The following is a 24,238-nucleotide window of genomic DNA, read 5'->3' on the forward strand; positions in this document are numbered from 1 at the left end:
TTTATTTATTTTAATTTTTTTTTTAATTTTTTTAAATTTATATCCAAATTAGTTAGCATATAGTGCAACAATGATTTCAGGAGTAGATTCCTTAGTGCCCCTTACCCATTTAGCCCATCTCCCCTCCCACAACCCCTCCAGTAACCCTCAGTTTGTTCTCCACATTTGTGAGTCTCTTCTGTTTTGTCCCCCTCCCTGTTTTTATATTATTTTTGTTTCCCTTCCCTTATGTTCATCTGTTTTGTATCTTAAAGTCCTCATAGTAGTGAAGTCGTATGATTTTTGTCTTTCTCTAATTTCACTTAGCATAATACTCTCCAGTTCCATCCACCTAGTTGCAAATGGCAAGATTTCACTCTTTTTGATTGCCAAGTAATACTCCATTGTGTGTGTGTGTGTATATATATATATATATATACACACACACACACACCACATCATCTTTATCCATTCATCCATCGATGGACATTTGGGCTCTTTCCATACTTTGGCTATTGTTGATAGTACTGCTATAAACACAGGGGTGCATGTGTCCCTTCAAAACAGCACACCTGTATCCCTTGGATAAATACTTAGTAGTGCAATTGCTGGGTTGTAGGGTAGTTCTGTTTTTAATTTTTTGAGGAACCTCCATACTGTTTTCCAGAGTGGCTGCACCAGCTTGCATTCCCATGTCCTGGTATTTTAAATGGACATGAGTCAGTAAGAGGCTCTGGCAACTTTTTGAATGGCAGATAAAATTATTTCTTAACAACCATTCCTTAGGAATTAGGTGCCATATTTTTTTTTAGTCTCCCCTGCAGTCATGAGGGCCCATAAAAGGAATTTTGTAGAGTACACAGTGATAGCAATGATGTTTCCTAGAAATGATGAATTGGAAGTGGATGGCTGCCATGGGAAAGAAAGGAGGATAGTGCTCTATAAAATGTTATTTGGGAACCAATAGTTTAAACTCATTTCACTGCTAATACACATAGTATGAGCTTAGAAATACATTAAAAAACAATGTTATTTCCAGCAACCACACAATTACCACAGATGAGATATATAATGTATTTACTTAAGTATCAAATTCTTATATATCCACTGAGGTGTACCCAGCACAATCATATTTTGTCTTTATATAAAATATTCTTATTCCATTCCTAACAGTAGAATTTGCTCTATAATTATAGGCTAATTTTCATCTGAGCTTGGGACTATTACCATCCTTAAATTTAACTTACCTCTTAGTTCTGGCATCATGAGTTTCTAAGAAATGTCTTTGGGCCTCATGTTTAGAATGATGATCTGCAGCTAATGCAATATCAACAGTAATGAGTCCTAAATTGGCTGACCCAGCTTCAAGCCAATAGGCCCTCCGTAGCACTGCAGGCTGAAGTCCAACTCTGGAATTATTTAACTGTTCAATGTACTGTCTCACTTGAAAATCCTGAATTGCAGCACTTATTCCTTCCCCAACCGACTGATTGTGGAGATTACAGTTCGCAACTCGAATTGCACCCATCTAAATTGAATGAAGAGAATGAAATAAAACTGTGGTCTCCATATTCTTAATCAGCTTAGAATAAACTATAGAATAGGCAATTATTTCAAACTGCATGAAAGACAGAAGAAGAAAAAGAAGGGAAACAGAAAAGATAAATGCAACAGAATGAAAATAGACATTCAATTAAAAACAAAAAAGAGGATAAAAGGAAAAGAACATAAGTCCAAAGGAAAACAAAAGAGAGAAGGAGGAAAGAAAAGTTATAAGGGTAGGAAGTAATAAAAATTACAGACTCTTAATAAGGCTTAATTTTAAGCAGTAACCCATAAAGCAGAGGTGGCAAATAGATGTTTGCAAGAGCCAGGCAGGATATAAATATATAATACCTAAAGGCACTTAAAATCAAATCTTTTAAAAACACTGCCAATTTAATCCCTGCCATAAAAGCAAGCTACACGTTTACATCTCTGCCATAAAGCAAGGTCATGATAATTCAGTTAGAGTGAAATAGTAGTGAAAGAAAGTATGCCTTAAGAAACACACCAGAAGAGAACACGGACAGGCAAAACACCAAGAGCTATCTCTTGGGATTCTATAGTGTTTTGTGAGATGGCAAATTATAAATGTGTGTTCTATTTCAAGAAATGGAGGTATGGTTTGGTAAAGAGGAAAAAGAACTACACTAGCCAAGAAATAGACAAATGTGTACCTTTAGATTTGTAGCACAGCCATGCTCCACAATATAAATATCTGCTCCATCTACTGCTAAACGAGTCATAGTATATTTCAAATCATCTGAAGTTGGACAAGGCCCAGGAATACAGCTCAACTAAAATGGAAATGAAATGAGTATTAATTTTTCACCATTTAGATACTTATCAAATAAAATTCTGGCTACATGTGTATTTTTAAAAAGTAGTCAATTAAATTTCATTTTTTATAATGATAAATGAAATCATCAGTGATTAAAAGTCTTGCCAATTAGAAACTAATCATAAGTAAGCATGTACCATTTCCATTCAAATGGGCAAGTAGCTGGTCTAAATTGACAGAATACATATATAACTTATTATTGAAACTCACATAGTCAAAGTAAACTGGTAAGTAATAAGTGTCACCGGATTATAAGAACTGTACAGCAGTTTAAAATTGTAAGATTTTCTTATGAGTACTCTATATTATACACACACACACACACAATCTTCTTTTTAGAAATATGTCAACTGTAAATTTTATTATGACGTCTAGAATAATCCACAGAAATTTAACATTGCTTTACTCCTTTTTTATTTTTAATTTTTTTTTTAATGTTTATTTATTTTTGAGACAGAGAGAGACAGAGCATGAACGGGGGAGGGTCAGAGAGAGAGGGAGACACAGAATCTGAAGCATGCTCCAGGCTCTGAGCTGTCAGCACAGAGCCTGACTCGGGGCTCGAACTCACGGACCGTGACATCATGACCTGAGCCGAAGTCGGACGCTTAACCGACTGAGCCACCCAGGCGCCCCAACATTGCTTTACTCCTAAAACAGATTTGGTCACGGTTAGGTTGGAAGAAAACATACATATCACCTACTTCAATGAACTCCTTGCGGGAAATGGCAGCACTGAGTAAATTATTGGCTCAATAACATGCAATTGCTCATTAGAGGCAGTGCTAGGACTAGAACACAGGTGTCTTGTCTTATAATCAGTTTTCTATAATAATAAGGCATACCTTAGAGATATTGCGGGTTGGGATCCAGACCACCGCAATAAAGCAAATATCGCAATAAAGCAAGTCAAATAAATTTTTTGTGGCTAAAATCAAAAACACAAGAAACAGCAAGTATTGGCCAGGATGTGGAGAAAAAACACTGTTGGCAGGAATGCAAACTGGTGCAGCCACTATGGAAGACAGTATAGAGGTTGCTGAAAAAATGAAAAATAGAGCTATCCTATGATTCAGTAATTGCACTACTGGGTATTTACTCAAAGATTATGAAAACGCTAATTCGAAAGGATATATGCACCACTATGTTTATTGCACCATTATTTATAATAGCCAAATTATGGAAGCAGCCCGAGTATCTACTAACAGATGAATGGATAAAGATGTAGTGTGTATACACACACACACACACACACACACACACACACACACACACACGTGTGTGTGTGTGTGTATACAATGGAATATTAGCATAAAAATAGAATGAAATCTTGCCATTTGCAACAACATGGATGGATCTATAGAGTAAAATGCTAAGCAAAATAAGCCAGTTAGAGAAAGACAAATACCATATGATTTCACCTATATGTGGAATTTAAGAAACAAATGAATAAAAGGAAAAAGAGAAAACAAAAAAAGACTCAACTATAGAGAATAAACAGATGGTTACTAGAGAAGCAGTGGGGGGGAGGGGGCGCTAAATAGGCAAAGGGGATTAGGGGTACTCTTGATAAGTACTGAGTAAAATATGGAATTGCTGAATCACTACACTGTACACCTGAAATTAATATAATACTACATGTTTTTATAGTGGAATTAAAATAAAATTTAAAAATATTATTAAAGATAAAAAATAGTTTTTTTGGTTTCCTAGTGCACATAAAAATTACATTTACACTATTTACTATAGTCTAAATGTGCCACAGCATATGAATAGGAAATACGTACATGACTTTATTGCTAAAAAATGCTAATCATCATCTGAGCTTTCAGCAAGTCATAATTACTGATAGATCACTGTAACAAATATAGTAATGACAAAGTCTGAAATATTGCAAGAATTACCCAAATGTGACACAGATGGAATACACATTCTTCTTGAGTGCACATGGAACATTCTCCAGAATAGATCACATACTGGGACACAAATCAGCCCTCAACAAGTACAAAAAGATCAAGAGCATTCCATGCATATTTTCAGACCACACCGTGATGAAACTCGAAATGAACCATAAGAAAAAATCTGGAAAGACAACAAATAATTGGAGACTAAAGAACATCCTACTAAAGAATGAATGTGTTAACCAAGAAGTTAAAGAGGAAATTAAAAAGTACATAGAAGCCAAAGAAAATAATAATACTAGAGCACAAAACCTCTGGGAAGCAGCAAAGGCAGTCATAAGAGGGAAGTATATAGCAATCCAGGCCTTCTTAGAGAAGGAAGAAAGGTCTCAGATACACAACTGAACCTTACACCTTAAAGAGCTGGAAAAAGAACAGCAAATAAAACCCATAACCAGCAGAAGATGGGAAATAATAAAGATTAGAGCAAAAATCAAAGCTATTGAAATAAAAAAAAAAAAAAAAACAGTAGAACAAATAAATGAAACCACGAGCTGGTTCTTTAAAACAATTAACAATACTAATAAGCCCCTAGCCAGTTTGATCAGAAAGGAGGAGGAGAGATCACAACCAACACTGCAGAAATACAAACAATAATAAGAGAATACTATGAGCAATCATATGCCAATAAACTGAGTAATCTGGAAGAAATGGACTAATTTCTAGAAACATATAAACTACCAAAACTGAAACAGGAAGAAATGGAATATTTGAACAGACCCATAACCAGTAAAAACACTGGATTAGTAATCAAAAATCTCCCCCCAAAAAAACAAGAGCCCAGGGCTGCATGGCTTTCCTGGGGAATTCTACCAAATCTTTAAAGAAGCATTAACTCCTATTCTTTTGAAGCTGTTTCAAAAAATAGAAATGGAAGGAAAACTTCCAAACTCATTCTATGAGGTCGGCATTACATTCATTCCAAAACCGAAGACCCCGCTAAAAAGAACTACAAACCAATTTCCCTGATGAACATGAATGCAAAAATTATCCACAAAATACTAGCAACCAGATCCAACAATCTACTGAAGGAATTATTCACCACAATCAAGCGGGATTTATACCTGGGAAGCAGGGCTGGTTCAATATCCACAAACAATCAGTGTGATACATCACATCAATAAAAGAAGGACGAGAACCACATGATCCTCTCAATAGATGCAGAGAAAGCATTTGACAAAATACAGCATCCTTTCTTGATAAAAACCCTCAAGAAAGTATGGATAAAAAGGTCATACCTCAAAATCATAAAAGCCATATATGAAAGACCCAACACTAATATGATCCTCAATGGGGAAACACTGAGAGCTTTCCCCCTAAGGTCAGGAACATCACAGAGATGTCCACTCTCACTACTGTAATTCAACATAGTATTGGAAGTCCTAGCTTCAGCAATCAGACAACACAAAGGAAGAAATTAAAAGACATCCAAATAGGCAAAGAGGAAGTCAAACTTTCACTCTTCATAGAGGACATGATACTCTATATGGGAAACCCAAAAGGTTCCACCAAAAAGCTGCTAGAACTGATCCGTGAATTCAGCAAAGTCACAGGATATAAAACAATGCACAGAAATTGGTTGCATTTCTATACACCAATAATGAAGCAACAGGAGAGAAATCAAAGAATCGATCCCATTTACAATTGCACCAAAAACCATAAAATACCTAGGAATAAACCTAACAAAAGAGGTAAGAAGCCTATAACACTGAAAACTATAGAAAGCTTATGAAAGAAATTGAAGAAGACACAAAAAACAAAATGGAAAAATATTCCGTGCTCATGGATTGGAAGAACAAATATTGTGGAAATGTCAATACTACCCAAAGCAATCTACACATTCAATGCAATACCTACCAAAATAACACCAGCATTCTTCACAGAGCTAGGACAAATAATCCTAAAATTGGTACGGAACCAGAAAAGACCCCGAATAGCCAAAGCAATCCTGAAAAAGATAACCAAAGCTGGAGGCATCACAATCCTGGATTTCAAGATGCACTGCAAAGCTGTAATCATCAAGACAGTATGGTACTGTCACAAGAATAGACACTCAGATCAATGGAACAGAACAGAGAACCCAGAAGTGGACCCACAAACGTTTGGCCAACTAATCTTTGACAATGCAGGAAAGAATATCCAATGGAATAAAGACAATCTCTCCAGCAAATGGTGTTTGGAAAATTGGACAGTGACATGCAGAAAAATGAACCTGGACCACTTTCTTACACCATACACAAAAATAAACTCAAAATGGATGAAAGACCTAAATGTAAGACAGGAAGCCATCAAAATACTAGAGGAGAAAGCAGGCAAAAACCTCTCTGACCTTGGCTGAAGCAACTTCTTAATATGTCTCTGGAGCCAAGGGAAAAAAAAGCAAAAATGAACTACTGGGACCTCAACAAGATAAAAAGCTTCTGCACAGCGAAGGAAACAATCAGAAAAACTAAAAGGCAACCGACAGAATGGGAGAAGACATTTGCAAACGACATATCAGATAAAGGGTTAGTATCCAAAATCTATAAAGAACTTATCAAACTCAACACCCAAAAAACAACCCAGTGAAGAAATGGGCAAAAGACATGAATAAACACTTCTCCAAAGAAGACATCCAGATGGCCAACCGACACATGAAAAAATGTTCAACATCACTCATCATCAGGGAAATACAAAGCAAAACCACAATGAGATACCACCTTACACCTGTCAGAATGGCTAACATTAACAACGTAGGCAACAACAGATGTTGGCGAGGATGCAGAGAGAGGATCTCTTTTGTACTGCTGGTGGGAATGCAAACTGGTGCAGCTACTCTGGAAAACAGTATGGAGGTTCCTCAAAGAATTAAACACAGAACTATGTTCTATGTTCTATGACCCAGCAACTGCAGTACTAGGTATTTATCCAAGGGATACAGGTGTGCTGTTTCAAAGGGGCACATGCAATGCTTATAGCAGCACTATCAACAATAGCCAAAGTATGGAAAGAGCCCAAATGTCCATTGACAGATGAATGAATAAAGAAGATGTGGTATATATATATATATATATATATATATATATATATATACACACACACACATACACACACTGGAGTATTACTTGGCAATCAAAAAGAATGAAATCTTGCCATTTGCAACAACATGGATGGAACTAGAGGGTATTATGCTAAGTGAAATAAGTTAAGTCAGAGAAAGACAAGTATCACAGGATTTCACTCATATGTGGAATTTAAGATACAGAACAGATGAACATAAGGGAAGGAAAGCAAAAATAACATAAAATCAGGGACAGGGACAAGGACAAAACATAAGAGACTTAAATACAGAGAACTGAAGGTTGCTGGAGGGGTTGTGGGTGGGGTGATTGGCTAAATGGGTAAGGGGCATTAAGGAAGATACTTGTGGGGCACCTGGGTCGCTCCGTCGGTTAAGCGGCCGACTACGGCTCAGGTCATGGTCTCACGGTCCGTGAGTTCGAGCCCCGCGTCGGGCTCTGTGCTGACAGCTCAGAGCCTGGAGCCCATTTCAGATTCTGTGTCTCCCTCTCTCTGACCCTCCCCCATACATGCTCTGTCTCTCTCTGTCTCAAAAATAAATAAACATTAAAAAAAAAAAAATTTAAGGAAGATACTTGTTGGGAGAAGCACTGGATGTTATACATAGGGAATAAATCACTGGATTCTACTCCTGAAATCATTATTGCACTATATGCTAACTAACTTGGATATAAATTTAAAAATTAAAAAAAAATACACTGCAAAATAAAATTTGTAACATTAAAAAGAAAAAAAAATGTGAAACAGAGACACAAAGTAAGCAAATGCTGCTGGAAAAATGGCATTGATAGATGTGCCTGACCCAGGATTGTCACAAACCTTCAATGTGTAAAAACAAAACAAAACAAAAAACCCCATAGTATTCATGAAATGCAATAAAAGGTGTGTATGTTCCCTCCACACAAAACAGACCTAAAAATACCTGATCTGAAATGACAGAAAGCACACCAATGGTTGCATGGAATAATGAATAGCTGATGGCAAAGGGACCCAAAGTAATTTTCTAAGGTGATACAAATGTTCTAGGTCTTCACTGATGGTAATGGTTATACCCTTATAGATAAAATATGTATCAAAACTCCAACTGTACAACTTAAAAAGGGTTAATTTATTGTATGTAAATTATGCCTCATTAAAGTTGATTCTTAAAGATTTTAATGCAGCATAAAAGCTCTGAGTCTTTAAAAAAACAAACAAAAAAAAAAAAAGGGGAGGAGGAGAAGCCTGCAAGATGTGTGAATTATCCATAAGGTACTGATTTGTTGACACATAACTGAGGATTCCCTGAATCCTGGCAATGTGTTTTACAGCAAGAAAAAAATAATTTTATCGCCAGTTACAATGGTTTCCTTTATTGTTGGGAGTAAGCATAGGTTATAGATTTTTTGGAGGATGAATAAAAGCAGGATGAATTGTTTTCAATTCACACTAATGTAATGGCAAACAGTGTGTATAACAAAAGAAAAAAAAGGAAAAAAATACACAGAAGAAACTAGAAACAAAAACTAAACTGTTAACGATAGTTAGCTCTGTTATAAGATTAGGGTAAATTTTTTTTTTTTTTGAAACTGCCATGTTTTCTTGGCAAATGCCAGCATTGCTAGCCACCTTATAGAGGAACAGGTATAACAGGTATATTAACAGTCATATAAACAAGGTCATGTAAGGAATTTAACCTTCCTCTTGCTTCAGTTTCTTAATCTTCTACATAAATATATGGCCATAACTGAAAGAGTGTAATAATGCAAGAAAACAAGAGTTTATCGTAAAAATTTAAGAGGTTAGATATAATTTTTATATCACCATTTATTTGTGAATTTGTTTTAATAATTACCTCATATGTTAGATGCTTACAACTAAATAACAACTGGCTACAAATCTGAAAAATAATTTCATTAATTGAGAAAACTGAACTATGATGTTTACTTTATGGCCATGTGCATTTGATTTAAAGCTGATACATCAATCTTTCATTTAAAAAAATCCATAAATGTTTACAATACTGCTAACATATTTGTTAACATACCTTGGATTCACAGAACCGACGGTCAATTCCATGCTGACATATTATTACTGATTTGGGTCTTTCCAGCTCATACTCCCGACATACCACATGAAAAACAAATGTCTGTCCCCACTCCAAGAGACAAGCCAGCTACAAAATAAGCAGTGACAGGTTGACAGCAGTGTTAGCAATCTAAACAAATGTTCACAGTTCTAAAGCTTATCAAGAATAATCCAGCTTGAAAGAACCTAAATGCTATTTTATACTTGCTGCTACATAATCTATTTATTAGCCAGAATCATGATTTTTCTACCTTGACATCATTTGTAAGTTTATGTGACTTTTCATTTGTGAATGACAGAATGCGCGAGAATGAAAAATTCAACTTGAACAACTCACAAAGTATGTACTTTTCTTCGAGGTTATATCTTCCTTCTTAAATGACTAACTAGTATCCTCTGCACAGAAAAACACCTAAAATTTCTATCTAATAATAAAGCTTTGATCTGAAATTTGAATCTAACTATCATAGGGAGCTACAATTTCGTAAAATCAGGTATTTTGAAGATTAAGGCACTTTTGTTTATGTAAATAGAAACTGAAGAATATATCAATTCTTCATCAAATCTTCAGTTTACAAAACTACCTTCATTTTATAATTGATTTAAAGGTGTTAATAATAAACACACTGAAACATGGATAGACAGATATTATTCCATAAAAAAAAGTACAAATTTCTACTATTGGAAAACATGAATTTTACTTTTAAAATATACAAAGGATGGAATAAACATTAAAAGCACCTATGGATTCATGAAACACTCACTGAAATAGTGATGCCAAAATTCTAATGCAGAAGAGAAATGTTTTGTGTTGTAATAAGAACAACTTATAAACATATGAGATTTTAACAATTGTTAGATTAAAGGAATTGTGCCCAGTTTAGCAGGATAAGCATGGTTTTATTCCATGTTTGTTAAAGAACAAGCTATTTTTTACATGTTTCAGTTTTACTTGTACATTAGAGAAAAGAGATAGCAGACAATAATAAAGGAAGACAGTCGTCATGGCAGTCAGGACTGAATATTTCTTTTCATCCGCTTTTATATATTCTGTTATATATTTTCTTTATCCACTTTTATATAAAATATCCCTTTTCAATTCCATTTTCTTATTTCTAGAATCTTAATTTGTGCTGTCTTACAAAAACTGGTTACAAATATACAAGGCACCTAGAGTCTTCATCCACCTTCTTGTTGCTACTACCTACCTCTAAATGATTCATACACATTCTGTAACTTTTATTAAAATTGAGTATGTACATTTAACACATTCAAGACCACATTCCAAACTTTTGAAATGCCACAAAAAGTATGCATATTATAAATATGTGGCTCATGGGCGCCTGGGTGGCTCGGTTGGCTAAGCATATGACTTTTGATTTTGGCTCAAGTCATGATCTCACGTTTCATGAGTTCAAGCCCCTCATTGGGCTCTGTGCTGGAAACACGGAGCCTGCTTGGGATTCTCCCTCTCCCTCACTCTCTCTCTGCCCGTCCCCTGTGTGTGCTCTCTCTCTCAAAATAAATACACATTTAAAAAAATCATTTAAAAAAATATGTGGCTCAACAGGTGAAATGTTACAGTAACATGGTTATTTGGCTAAATTTCAGTGGTCCATTTCTAGAACTAAATAATCCTTATGACCTCTGAGTCATAAAGAATAAGGCGAACAATGAAGAGGAGGGGGATTTTATCCAGAAGGATCACAACCTACACTCTAGATCGGTTTACTAACTAGTAAATTTGTTTTTATTTTTTTAAAATCAATATCCACGTCATTAATAGCAGATACAAATGACGTTATCTTGCTTTGAGATATGACAAGTAAAAAAACCAAGCTACCTAATCCTTAACACCATAAATAATATTTTCAAATCCTACTTAAGAAATAAACAAGAAAGAAAAATTCTTAAAAAAGTATTCCATATACTGGGAAAAGAAAATTTTAACAGTGAGCAAACTAATGTAATTTTAAGAATACATAAAATTTCCAGAACAGTCCTCATACTGAGATTTTCCCAAAGTCTCGATCTTGAAAGCATTATGAAGAACTATAAAACATTACACCCGTCAATATTATGTGACTCAAAAAGTAAAACTTGTCTCTGACTCATCCATTGCTAAGACAATTCTGAATGGCAAGAATGACTCCAATCCAAAAGGCAATGAGTTGTCTGGCCATCAGAATGCCAATAGTGAAAATGCAATGAACGTTTAAACAGGTATACAACTTACTCTTGGTGAAGTGGGTGAGCAAAGGAAGAAAAGTAGTCAGAGCATCATACCTGTGGTGCTGTGACCTTAGCTGTAAGGCTTCCAGCCTGCACATCAATTAACCATGCGTATTCTAAAGAATCACTTCCCAAAGGAAGACCTTCTGCTGAGAACATAGCATGTGCTCTCAGCTGGAGACCCGACAAATTGATATGACCTTCCCGGAGTACTTCATCCACAGAGGGTCGCTGCTGAAAACAATAGTAAGACCGTAAGAAGTACAAGAAAATCAGCATTGTAATTTCTAGTTGTTTTTTTTTTTTTTCTCCAGAGTCTAAGTAAAATCATGCTATCCGGAAAATATGACTTAAGGATCCATAAGGAGTCTCGTTTAAGCTCCTTTAGTGACAGTATCCATACTGTCCAACAGCAAAGCAAGATAGCAAAGTCCTAAAAAGAATGAGACCTCTCTGATAACTGCCTCAATGAATAAAAAGGAACTAGTACTCTGACGGACGGGGCATATAACAGACCAGTCTTTGGTGGGAAGGCTGGAATAATAAGATTAAAATACGTATTAAAAAGAGAGGCGCCTGGGTGGCTCAGTCAGTTGAGCATGCAACTCTTGATTTTGGCTCAGGTCATAATCCCAGCATCGTGGTATCAAGCCCTATGTTGGGCTCCGCACCAGGTGTGGAGCCTACTTGAGATTCTCCCTCTCCCTCTGCTCCTCTCCCACTTGTACTCTCTCTCTACAAAAAGTAAATAAAAATAAATTGTAAAAATATTAAAAAGTAAAAAACAGGGGTGCCTGGATGGCTTGGTCGGTTGGGCGTCCGACTTCGGCTCAGGTCATGATCTCACGGTCCGTGGGTTCGAGCCCCGCGTCGGGCTCTGTGCTGACAGCTCAGAGCCTGGAGCCTGCTTCAGATCCTGTGTCTCCCTCTCTCTATGACCCTCCCCCTTTCATGCTCTGTCTCTCTCTGTCTCAAAAATAAATAAACATTAAAAAAAAAAAAAAAAGAAAAAAAAAAAACAGAAAAGAACAGACCAATAAATAAGATCAAGAAATGAAGAACTAGGGAAGAAAGCTATCTTTCATATAGATTTTGAGAACTATATATAAATATAAAAAGGATAGATTTACCTTATGGAAATTACATACTTACTACTAAAAAGCAGCAAATATTTCAAAGAGAAAAGTTCTGGGATTTATTCAGAAAGCTAAAAGATATGTCCTAAAATAGGGTATTCCATAGAACACTAGCTCACAAAATATTATTAGTAATAGAGAATCAAAACACGTTCGGCCATGCCCTACCCATCAGTCACCAATTTCTATAAACTATACTCCCAGTCTCTCAGAAATGCATTGATTTTCTTCCATCTTCACTGCTATCAACATGGTCCAAATAATATGACCTCTTGCTAGGGTTTTGCAAAGCCTCCCAGCATTCACTTTTACATCTGTCTCCTACATATTCTACAAAAACCACCACAGAAATCTAAGAAGGCCAATCTTATCATGTTCTTGTCTCAAGACCACTATTTATTATATTAATTTCCTCAATATTTCTCTTCTTCACCAGGTTTATTAGGGTAAAGACCATTTCTGTCTTGTTTACCACTTATCCCACTGCACCTAACAGTGACCACAAAAGGTAGATACCACTAAGTGACTATATATCACAGCAAGTCTTTTCAGAGAATTCAGTATACTAATATATATTAAGACAGCTCACAGATAATTCCCAAGCTAATTTTACAACAGTAATCTTTTTGGTAGGTGTATGCAGGCCATCAGCACAAGGCATAGTGTTCCTTATTTCAACACATTTTAGGAAATGTATTCTTAAAAAAACAAAGAGGATATGAGCTAAATCAAATTCATAAGGAATTCTTAAAAGAAAATTTCAAATTATGACTATAATAGCTCTAGCAGCTCTTTCAAAATATTTTTAGTTTTATTTTCATCCAAGCTGTGTGACAGTATATAAAATCACCTATGTTTCTCAGGCATCAGTTCCCTTCTATTTTATCTGAGGAAGTTAGAGAAGATGGTCAATAAAGATCACTTCTGGCACTAACATTTGATAATTCTCAGCGTAAGATACTTCTGATCAATATTTTTTGAGCTCAAGAATACATACGGATCTTGGCTTGTCCTAAAGATAGATAGAGCCTACCTAGTACACCAACAAAGAGTATATTCTAGATTTTATGTGTGTTGCATCATATTGTGAGTTGAATTGTGTCCCCTAAAAAGACACATGTAAGTCCTAAGTTGAGGCTCCTGTGATTATGACCTTTCTGTATTTGAAAACAGGGTTTTAGCAGATGTAATCAAAATAAGGTTACATCAAATTAGGGTGGGCCTTAAACCAATGACTGATATCCTTGTAAGAGGAAAATTGGGACACAGACACACACATGGAGACAATGCTATGAGAAGACAAAGACACAGAGTTGAGCAATGAGTCTACAAGGCAAGGAATGCCAAGGATTGCTAGCAACCACCAAAAGCTTAGCAGAGACAAGGAGATCTTTTCCCACATCCTTCAGAGAAAACATGGCCCTGCCAGTACCTTGATTTCACAATTCTAAGCCCCAAAACTATAAGAGAACAAATATCTCATGTTTTAAGCCACCCACTGTGAGGTACTTTGCTGTGGCAGCCCTAGGAAACTAATATACATCATAAAATGCTCATAAGTTAAAAGGGATGGTTCCATAAGTCGGACACAATAATCTATCCATCATCTCAGATCCTTAACCTTGAGGCCCTGCCTTGAGACTAATGCTATCAGGGGATGCCTGGGTGCCTCAGTTGGTTAAGCATCTGACTTTGGTTCCAGTCATAATCTCATGGTTAGTGAGTTCAAGCCCTGCATTGTGTGAGCTTGAGTCCCACTTCAGATGAACTCGAGCCCAGCTTTGGGTGAGCTCAAGCCACACTCCGGGCTCTGCACTCTCTCTCTCCCTCTCTATCTGCACCTTGTGGGATTCTTGCTCTCCCTCTCTCCCTCTCTCTCTCTCTCTCTCAAAAAAAAAAAAAAAAAAAAAAAAAAAAAAAAAAAAAACAACCAAAAAACAAGACTAATGCTATTGAGAATAAGCAGCTAAATCCTGGGTAACTCACCTGTACCACAAAAGAATTCTTAGGAATAGTCATGCCAGATATATAAAATGTAAGCAAGTTAGGTAGATAAGTAAATTCTAAGAGAATACATAGAAAGTACCCTTGCTTTCAGGGTAAATTATAAAGTGCTAACCATGTAGGAAACAAAATACCACCAGTACATCTACTAGCACCTTGATATCTCCGATCGACGGACTTCTTTTCTAATCACCAAATAAATCATACATTATACTCCAGTCTCTGTACGTTTGCCAATAACTAATAATTACAATTATAATTAGGATTAATGTGAACTCTCATGAACTCGATAAAATGTTCTTTTTATATATAGTAAAGTCTTTTGAGAATGCAGTAATTAAAATAAAAGTTGAGGGCACCTGGGTGCCTCAGTCCATTAAGTGCCCGACTCCTAATTTCGGCTCCAGTCATGACCTCATGGTTTGTGGGATTCAGCCCTGCATCGGGCTCCACGTTGACAGCATGGAGCCTACTTAGGATTCTCTCTCTCTCTCCCCTCCCGTGCTCATGCTCTCTCTCTCTCTCTCTCTCTCTCTCTCAAAACAAGTAAACTTTAAAAAATAAAAAAATAAAAGTTGAGGTGTTAGCAAGTACGCCTAAGAAAACAGAGATACTCACCTAAGATTCCCAGAACTCAGACATAAGAAGACTTATTTCCCTTTTATTTTTATTAATTTCCTCAATAGATTAAAAAAGAGGGGCTTCTTCTCCACATACTCACCTCCCAGAATAAAAAACAACCAATTCTAATGACCTACTAAGACAGGAGGGTAGGAGTTATTTTTTTAGGTTTATCTATTTATTTTGAGAGAGAGTGACAGACAGGCAGTCAGACAGCATGAGCAGGGGGTAGGGGCAGAAAGAGAGGGAGAGAGAGCGAATCCCAAGCAGGCTCTACACTATCAGTGCAGAGCTCTATGTGGGGCTTGATCTCATGAACCATGAGATCATGACCCCAGCGGAAATCAAGAGTCCAATGCTTACCTGACTGAGCTACCCAAGTGTTCTGAGAGTGATTTTTAAGGTTTCTATAGTAAGTTAAAATACTAGTGTTACGCAAGTGAGATCTTTGTGATGACAGAATAGTTCTGTATCTTAATTTCAATGGCAGTTACATGAAACTACACATGTGATAAAGTGGCAAGAACTATGCACACACATTGTACCAATATCAATCCTGGTTTTAATATTACACTTATTATGTAAAAGATCTACATGGGAGAAATTGGGTGAAGGGTACATAGGACCTCTCTGTACTATCTTTGCAACTCCTTATGAATCTATAATTATAGGCATACCTCAGAGATATTTCAGGTTCAGTTCTAGTCTGCCACTATAAAGCAATTATGACAATATAGCTCAAGTCAGATAAAATTTTTTTTGATTCTCAGTGCACATAAAAATTGTGTCTACCAAACTATAGTCTATTAAGGGTGCAACAGCATTATGTCTAAAAACAAACTATACACAAAGATATCTTAATTAAAAAATACTTTTACTAAAAACTGCTAACCATCATCTGAGCTTTCAGCAAGTCATAATCTTTTTGCTGGTGCAGAGCCTGGCCTCCAAGTTGATGGCTAATAACTGATCAGGATGGTGGCTGATGAAGGTTGGGGTGGCTATGGCAATTTCTTAAAATACGAAACTATAAATTGCTGCACTGACTGACTCTTTCTTTTACAAATAATTTCTCTGTAGCATGCCATTCTGTCTAACAGCATTTTACCCACAGAAGAACTTCTTACAAGTTTGGAGTCAATCCTCTCAAACCCTGCTGCTTCTTTATCAACTCAGTTTATGTAATAATCTAAATCCTTGTTGTCACTTCAAAACTCTTCACAGCATCTTCACCAGAAATAGATTCCTTCTCAAGAATCCACTCTTTGCTCATCCCTAAGAAGCAACTCATCCATTAAAGTTTGATCATGAGATTGCAGCAATTCAGTCCCATCTTCAGGCTCCATTTTTAATTCCAGTTCTCTTGCTATTTCCATTACATCTGCAGTTATTTCCTCCAGTGAAATCTTAAACCCCTCAAGTCATCAATGAGTTGGAAGCAACTCTTCCAAACTCCTCTTCATGTTGATATTTCAACCTCTTCCTATCAATCATGAATATTCTTCATGGTATCTAGAACAGTGAATCCTTTTCAAAAGGTTTTCAATTTGCCCAGATCCACCAGAGGAATCACTACCTATGGCAGCTATTATAGTCTTACAACATGTATTTCTTAAATAATATGACTTGAAAGTCAAAAGGACTCTTTGATCCAAGGGCTGCAAATTTGAATATTGTGTTAATAGGCATGGAAATATGAAATTCACTGTACATCTCCATTAGAGCTCTTGGGTGACCAGGTGCATTGTCAATGAGCCCCCACATTTTGAAAGAACCCTCTTTTTCTTAGCAGTAGGTCTCAATAGTGAGCTTAAAATATTCAGTAAACCATGTTGTAACCAGATGCACTGTCATCCGGACTTTGTTGTGCCACTGATAGAGCACAGGCAAAGTAGATTTAGCATAATTCTTAAGGGCCCTAGAATTTTCAAAATGGTAAATGAGCATTGGCTTCAACTTAAAGTTACCAGTTGTAAATGGCCCTTAAGTAGAATATCAGCCTGTCCTTTTAAGTTTTGACGCCAGGCATTGACTTCTCCTCTCCAGTTATGAAAGTCCTAGATGTCATCTTCTTTCAATAGAAGTCTGTTTGATCTACTTTGAAAATCTGTTCTTTAGCGTAGCCATCTTCATTACTTATCTTAGCTAGATCTTCCGCATAACTTGCTATAGCTTCTACATCAGCACCTGCTGCTTCACCTTGCACTTTTATGTTATGGAGATGGCTTCTTTTCTTAAACCTCATGAACCAACCTCTGTTAGCTTCAAACTTTTCTTCTGCAACTTCCTCCTCTCTCTCAGACTTCACAGAATTGAAGAGCGTGAGGGCCTTGCTCTGGATTAGGTTTTGGCTTAAGGAGATATTGTGGCTGATTTAATCTCCTATCCAAACCACTGAAACGTTCTCTGTATCAAAAATAAGCTGTTGTGGGGGTACCTGGGTGGCTCAGTCGGTTGAGCATCCGACTTTGGCTCAGGTCATGATCTCACAGCTTGTGAGTTCGAGCCCCGCATCCCGTGTCAGGCTCTGTGCTGACAGCTCAGAGCCTGGAGCCTGCTTCAGATTCTGTGCCTCCCTCTCCCTCTGCCCCAACCCACTCGCATTCTGTCTCTGTCTCAAAAAATAAATAAACATTAAAAATAATAATAAGCTGTTTTTTTTTTTTCTTATCATCAGTGTGTTCATTGGAACAGCACTTCTAATTTCCTTGAAGAATTTTTCCTTTGCATCACAACTTGGCTAACTGGTGCAGGAGGCCTAGCTTTCAGTCTACCTTGGGTTTCTACATGCCTTCCTCACTAAGCTGAATCATTTCTAACTTCTGATTTAAAGTGGCAGACATACAGCTCTTCCTTTCACTTAACACTCAGAGGCCACTGCAGGGTTATTAATTGGCCTAATTTCAATACCTTTGTGTTTTAGAGAACAGGGAGGCCCAGGAAGAGGGGGAGTGACAGGAAAACAGCTGGTTGGTGAATACACACAACATTTATCAATTAAGTTTGCCATCTTATATGGGCAGTGTGTGGCACCCCGAAACAATTACAAAAGTAACATCACAGATCAGTGGTCACAAGTCACCATAACAAATACAATAATGAAAAAGTTGCAAATATTGTGAAAATTACCAAAATGTGACACAGAGACATGAAGTGAGCAAATGCTGCTGGAAAAACAGCCCTGACAGACTGGCCTGATGCAGAGTTGCCACAAACCTCAATTTGTAAAAAATGCAATATTTGCAAGGTGCAATAAAGCAACATGCAATAAAATGAGGTATGCCTATTATTTAAAAATAAAAGTTGATAAAAGAAACACTCTCTGTGGCAAAAATAAGCATATTTAGTTAATTCTGAGCCATTATGAGCTCAGCTATGTCAAAAATATATACATATGAAAAAATTAGATTCTATGTAGAAAAATATGGTCAGTTGTGGCAAAGCAGTTAAGAAGGGATAGGCTATTTTAAATAAAATGATCAGTTACTACATAGAAACCATGCAAGTTATCATCAGTTGATGATTTGGGGGTATCAGATTCATCCTTCCATATATAATTTTACTTTGCATTATATTAAAATCCATTTATTTTTCTAAAGCTCACAACTTGAATAAAGTAGGGAAGAGCCTTAAAGTACTGGTAAATGAAAAGTGAAGCCATCTGACATTAAAAAATAACAACAAAGTGATGATTTACCCAAGATTGTAAATTATTCCCTTTTGGTGAATATTATTGGTTCTCTTCCAAACAGCCCTGGGATATCTTGAAGGGATTAACAAAGTATCTTTTAAGTGTTACATGAAAAGAATAAACTACTGGCCATGTGGATATGTATGTTTGGAGATTTATAGGACTGGATAAGATGAATATTCAGGTTGTCATTTTCAACAGAGTCCACCAAAATTTTATATATTTTTCCCTTCCATAAACATGAAAAAGTTATAAAATATTTCTCTTCATCTCTAAAAACAATAGAGTACAATTGTATGGGATCACATAAATAGCAAACAGCAGAAAAAAAAAAAAACAACAAGACTGAGATTCTTGAAAAACTCACATACATATACAAAACCTCTTAATATGGTTAAATTAAAAGCTTCTAATTTAAAGAGCTACCTATACCATACACAGAAGCTAACACACTGTATCAACCCTGTAAAGAGTAATAATTCATCTCTAAGCCCCTACCATGACTCACTTTCACATTACCTGATAATTGTCACTGACAAACACATTCAGGGGTGATAGGACAAGTTGCAGCATGGTCTCCCTAAATCCTTTTTTCATTTCAAAACACAGTCTTTCCAAGAATGCTGTAGGGCACTCAGGACCATCAGTGGTTCCATGCTAAAGTCAAACAAAATACCATAATCAAGATATAGAAAAAATAAAGATCAAGGCAGTATAGGGAAATAAAAATCACACTTATATAATTAAGAGATTTTGATTCTTAAAAAGCAGAAGTTTACTGACAAAACTGTTCTGTACTCTACTAAGATCGTTAGGTTTACTAAGCACCAGAGATGACTCCTCTGCTGTGCAACCGTAGGTACATGACACGGAGCCAGGAGGCAGCACAATTCTCTAGGGTCTCACCCTCCCTATCTGGCCTCACTCCAACAACCCTGGGTTCTCTGGGCAATATAATCCCATTGCAAGTCAGCCCCAAAAGTCCATGGGTCACCCTTAGACTGAACCAGGATTCTGTGCTGGATCCAAACCCCAGAAAACAATTCAATCTCCAGGGTCAATCTGCATCTTGATTTTGTAGTAAGTTCACCATAAGGCACCCAATGGTCTAGAGTTGGAGATAAAGGATAAGACAACATAAATCCTAGAATATCCGTCGAGCTAGCTATAAACCCAGCAACTCAACATCATGACAAAATGTTCTAACGTGACACAGAACAGCAAAGAAGGAACTAAAGTGAAAGAAGAGAAACAGAAAATTATCAATGATTAAGTAATCGCATTATGAAGAAAATAATAAACTAGCTTTATAAAGGTAAAAGGATAAATTTTAAAGTTTTCGAATCTGAATTTTTTTATTAGTGTGTGCATGTGTGTACACACACATATAGTTGTCTGAGTTGGGTGAATTTCATAATACACTCCAGATTATTTTGATTATGTAAACACTTACAACAGGAAGACGCCCATGAACTTTGTATAAATTAACAAGTACAGTAATATCCCAAGGACGCAAGGTAAGCGGATGAATTGATTTGGCTGAACTTTCATTTTCCTTTCTGTCATTTTCCATTCCAACAGCAGTCCACCCAGAGCTGGATGATGTTGACAGTGACAGAACAGGACTTGAAATAACCTCTTCAAAATCCATATACATGTCATCTTCCCCAAAGTAGTTTTCCTATAAATATTAAGAACAAATTGCTATCAAAGAGATATGTAACAGTAACTTTTCAAATTAGAGGCTGAATTTTGTAAACTAAGCATCTCCCTATTTTCTTTGGTTAAAAGTATATGGTCTGTTTCCTTGAAAGGAAAAAAAAAAAAGAGAGAGATACATATGCTTATGACATACACCTACTTAGCTACTTAGCAAATAAACATTCTGTAACAATAAATAAATAAATAAATAACCTAAGTTTATAGTAAAGCTTCATGACAAACCACCTCCAATTATAGCAAAAACTCTAAGAAAACTTTGAAGATGTGTAAGGTTCAAAAGTTTTCAATCTTTCTCAGAGTTCTGAGACAACAATACCCAAAAGACATCCTTTGAAGGAAGTTCAATTCATTGAAAATCAATCTAAATCCAATTAGCTAACTACCACAATTCATATATTCTAGGTGAAATAATATCAAAAGTGCTTTTAACAACCTGAATAGGAATGTCCAATTTTGGTTCCTGATGATAAAAACATGTTATTGATGGTTACCAAAACTTCCTTTCGCATAGTTCATCCTGGTTCCTTATGCAAAGTATTTTAACTATTAATATCTTGGTTCGTTTTACACCAGAATTTAAATTTATTATTATTATTTTCCTTTTTAAAAAACATTTTATTTAGGAGTGCCTGGGTGGCTCAGTCTGTTGAGTGTCTGACTCCTGATTTCAGCTCAGTTCATAATCTCACAGTTTGTGGGATCGAGCTCCACATTGGGCTCCATGCTGACAGCTCAGAGCCTATTTGGGACTCTCTTCTCTCTCCCTCTCTCTCTCTTCCCCTTCCCCCACTCACTCTGTTTTTTTGTTTCTCTCAAAATAAATAAACTTAAAAAAAAACCTTTTTATTTAAATTCCAAATAACATACAGTGTCATGTTAGTTTCAGATGTACAGTATAGTGATTCAACACTTCCATACAACACCTAGTGGTGCTTGTCCCAAGTGCCCTCTTTAATCCCCTTCACCTATCTCACCTATATCCCTCCCATCTGCATGCCTCCCCTCCGGTAACCATCAGTTTGTTCTCTGTAATTAAGAGTCTTTTTCTTGGTCTGACTCTCTCTCTCTCTTTTCCCTTTGCTTATTTGTTTCTTAAATTCCACATATGAGTGAAATCATATGGTATTTGTCTCTCTGACTTTAATTTTTTTCAATGTTTTTATTTTTGAGAGAGAGAGAGAGAGAGAGAGAGAGAGAGAGAGAGAGAGGGAGAAGGGGGGGGCAGACGTGGGGAGGCATAGAAATAGAGGGAGACACAGAATCTGAAGCAGACTCCAGGCTCTGAGCCACCAGCACAGAGCCTGATGCTGGGCCTGAACTCATGAACCGTGAGATTCATGACCTCAGCCACAGTCAGAAGCTCAACTGACTGAGCCACCCAGGTGCCCCTCTACCTGATGTATTTTAAATGAAATTCTTTTATCTTACCATTATTCTGCATTTAAATTTTACCAATTTGATCTGTCAGTAGCAATCAAAAGTTGTTAAAATATTCCTGTTAGCACAGTTAACTATATTTCTTGAATATTAGAAATCAAGTCAGTATTTTGATAAATTCTGCATTTTACTTAATGACATTTATTTTCTGACTAGTCAATTAATCAGGCCAATTAAATACCTTTTAATAGGAAAAAGTGTTGCAGGGCATATAGTCATTTGGTTAATTAGTGGCAGGACTAATATTAAAATCCCAAAGCTACTGACTCACAAAACTAATGTTTTTTCCTGTATTCTCTATCGTTACCTGCCTCTAATACAGGTCCTACTTAGAACCTGCTTGACATCTTGATAATTGCCTTTATTATATAACTCTGAACCATGGACAAATTCAAGCACAAATATAAATGTGAATAAACATTGGTTTTTATCCTAAATTCCAACATTAAAATTTTAAAATGAAAAATAAATGTCTAATTGATTTCTTTTTTTTTTTTTAATGTTTTTATTTATTTTTGAGAGAGACAGAGCACCAGCAGGGGAGGGGCAGAGAGAGAGGGTGATACAGAATTTGAAGCAGGCTCCAGACTCTGAGCTGTTAGTCCAGAGCCTGACACGGGGCTTGAATTCATGAACTGTGAGATCATGAGCTGAGCCCAAGTCAGATGCTTAACCGACTGAGTCACCCAGGTGCCCCTAACTGATTTCAATCAACATTAAAGATCTAGAGGTATTCAGAGCCACAGTCTTCCCTTAGATCATTTGAGAAGCCTTTTCAAAATAAACATTCCATTCCAGTCCTGGAGATGGGTTCAGTAGGTTTGCCAACAGGTATACATTCCAGAGACAGATGGAAAGAATGGTTTCTTCAGTGAATTTAACTGTAAATGGCCACTAGACCCAATCACTTCTATTCCACCCTTCCTCCACACAACTTATCAATGGAGTCAGAGTACAGTTGTTCACGTTTATTAGCTTTCAACAAAGAGTTACCAACAAATCAACAGAAATAAGTCATGCTCATTTTAGCCAATTTTTAATAATCCTACTCTATATATCTTATTTTCAAAAGATTCCCTAGTAGTCTCTTACAGTCTCTTGTAACTTTTAACCTTAAAAAAAGAAAATTACTATAGATTATTAAAATTAAAAGAAAAATATTCTCTTGGGCCTAATGTTCAATTTGCTAACAAACCAATCTCCATTTAATTATCTAAAACAGAAATAACTCATAGCAAATTCTTTAGGGAATACTGAAATCCCTAACATGGTAGAGGACATTTGCTAATTTTTATTAAATATGCCAATGACTGTTTTTAGAGTTAAAACACTCTAGGAGTCTTTTATGAGTTATCATGTCTGAACCTATTGAATATTATTGACAAAATTACTGTTAAGGGGCACCTGGGTGTCTCAGTCTGTTGAGCATCTGACTCTTGATTTTGGCTCAGGTCATGATCTCATGATCTTCATTATTTATGGATCTCATGGTTCATGGGTTCGAGCCCTGCCTAGGGCTCCACGCTGACAGTGCAGAGGCTGCTTGGGATTCCCTCTCTTTCCCTCTCTCCATCCCTCCCACATTTGTTCTCTCCCTCTCTCTTTCTCTCTCTCTCAAAATAAATAATTTTTTTTTAAATTTTAAAAATTAAAGATAGTGATAAAATCATAACTCCTTTAAAACATTAGCCTTGTGTTAAATGTTTAATGCTGAGTGTGTGATTGAAGTTTTATTTGCTTTCATTTTAGGTTTGTTTTTGTTTTGTTTTGTTTTTAGTATATGAACTCCATCTGTAAGGGTTAATTTCTTAAGGATTCACTAAAAAAAAATTACCAAAAGGCTGACTGAAGTATAAGTAGTAATATATTATGGCAAACTTTTATAGTATTTTAAGATTAATAAATGTACACAAATATTTACAAAGACAAAAATTCCATTTCGATG

The 24,238-nt window shown here is 36.2% G+C and overlaps 1 protein-coding gene across 12 annotated transcripts in view; it reads right to left on the bottom strand.

The window, feature by feature from the left end:
• KIAA1109 (KIAA1109 ortholog) overlaps positions 1-24,238 on the bottom strand; it is a 214,937-nt gene that overhangs the window by 122,247 nt on the left and 68,452 nt on the right. For 11 of the 12 annotated variants that reach the window (XM_042983961.1, XM_042983959.1, XM_042983962.1 and 8 more), the window contains 6 exons: positions 20,588-20,815; positions 19,654-19,791; positions 11,737-11,916; positions 9,410-9,538; positions 2,199-2,318; positions 1,227-1,507 (listed from right to left, as the gene is read on the bottom strand). In XM_042983961.1, the coding sequence (XP_042839895.1) occupies positions 1,227-1,507; positions 2,199-2,318; positions 9,410-9,538; positions 11,737-11,916; positions 19,654-19,791; positions 20,588-20,815 (1,076 nt within the window). The remainder of the gene's footprint in view (positions 1-1,226; positions 1,508-2,198; positions 2,319-9,409; positions 9,539-11,736; positions 11,917-19,653; positions 19,792-20,587; positions 20,816-24,238) is intronic. The other variant, XM_042983965.1, reaches the window with a different exon arrangement.

This window comes from Panthera tigris, chromosome B1 (genome assembly GCF_018350195.1).
Source record: "Panthera tigris isolate Pti1 chromosome B1, P.tigris_Pti1_mat1.1, whole genome shotgun sequence".
NCBI classification, from domain to species: domain Eukaryota; kingdom Metazoa; phylum Chordata; class Mammalia; order Carnivora; family Felidae; genus Panthera; species Panthera tigris.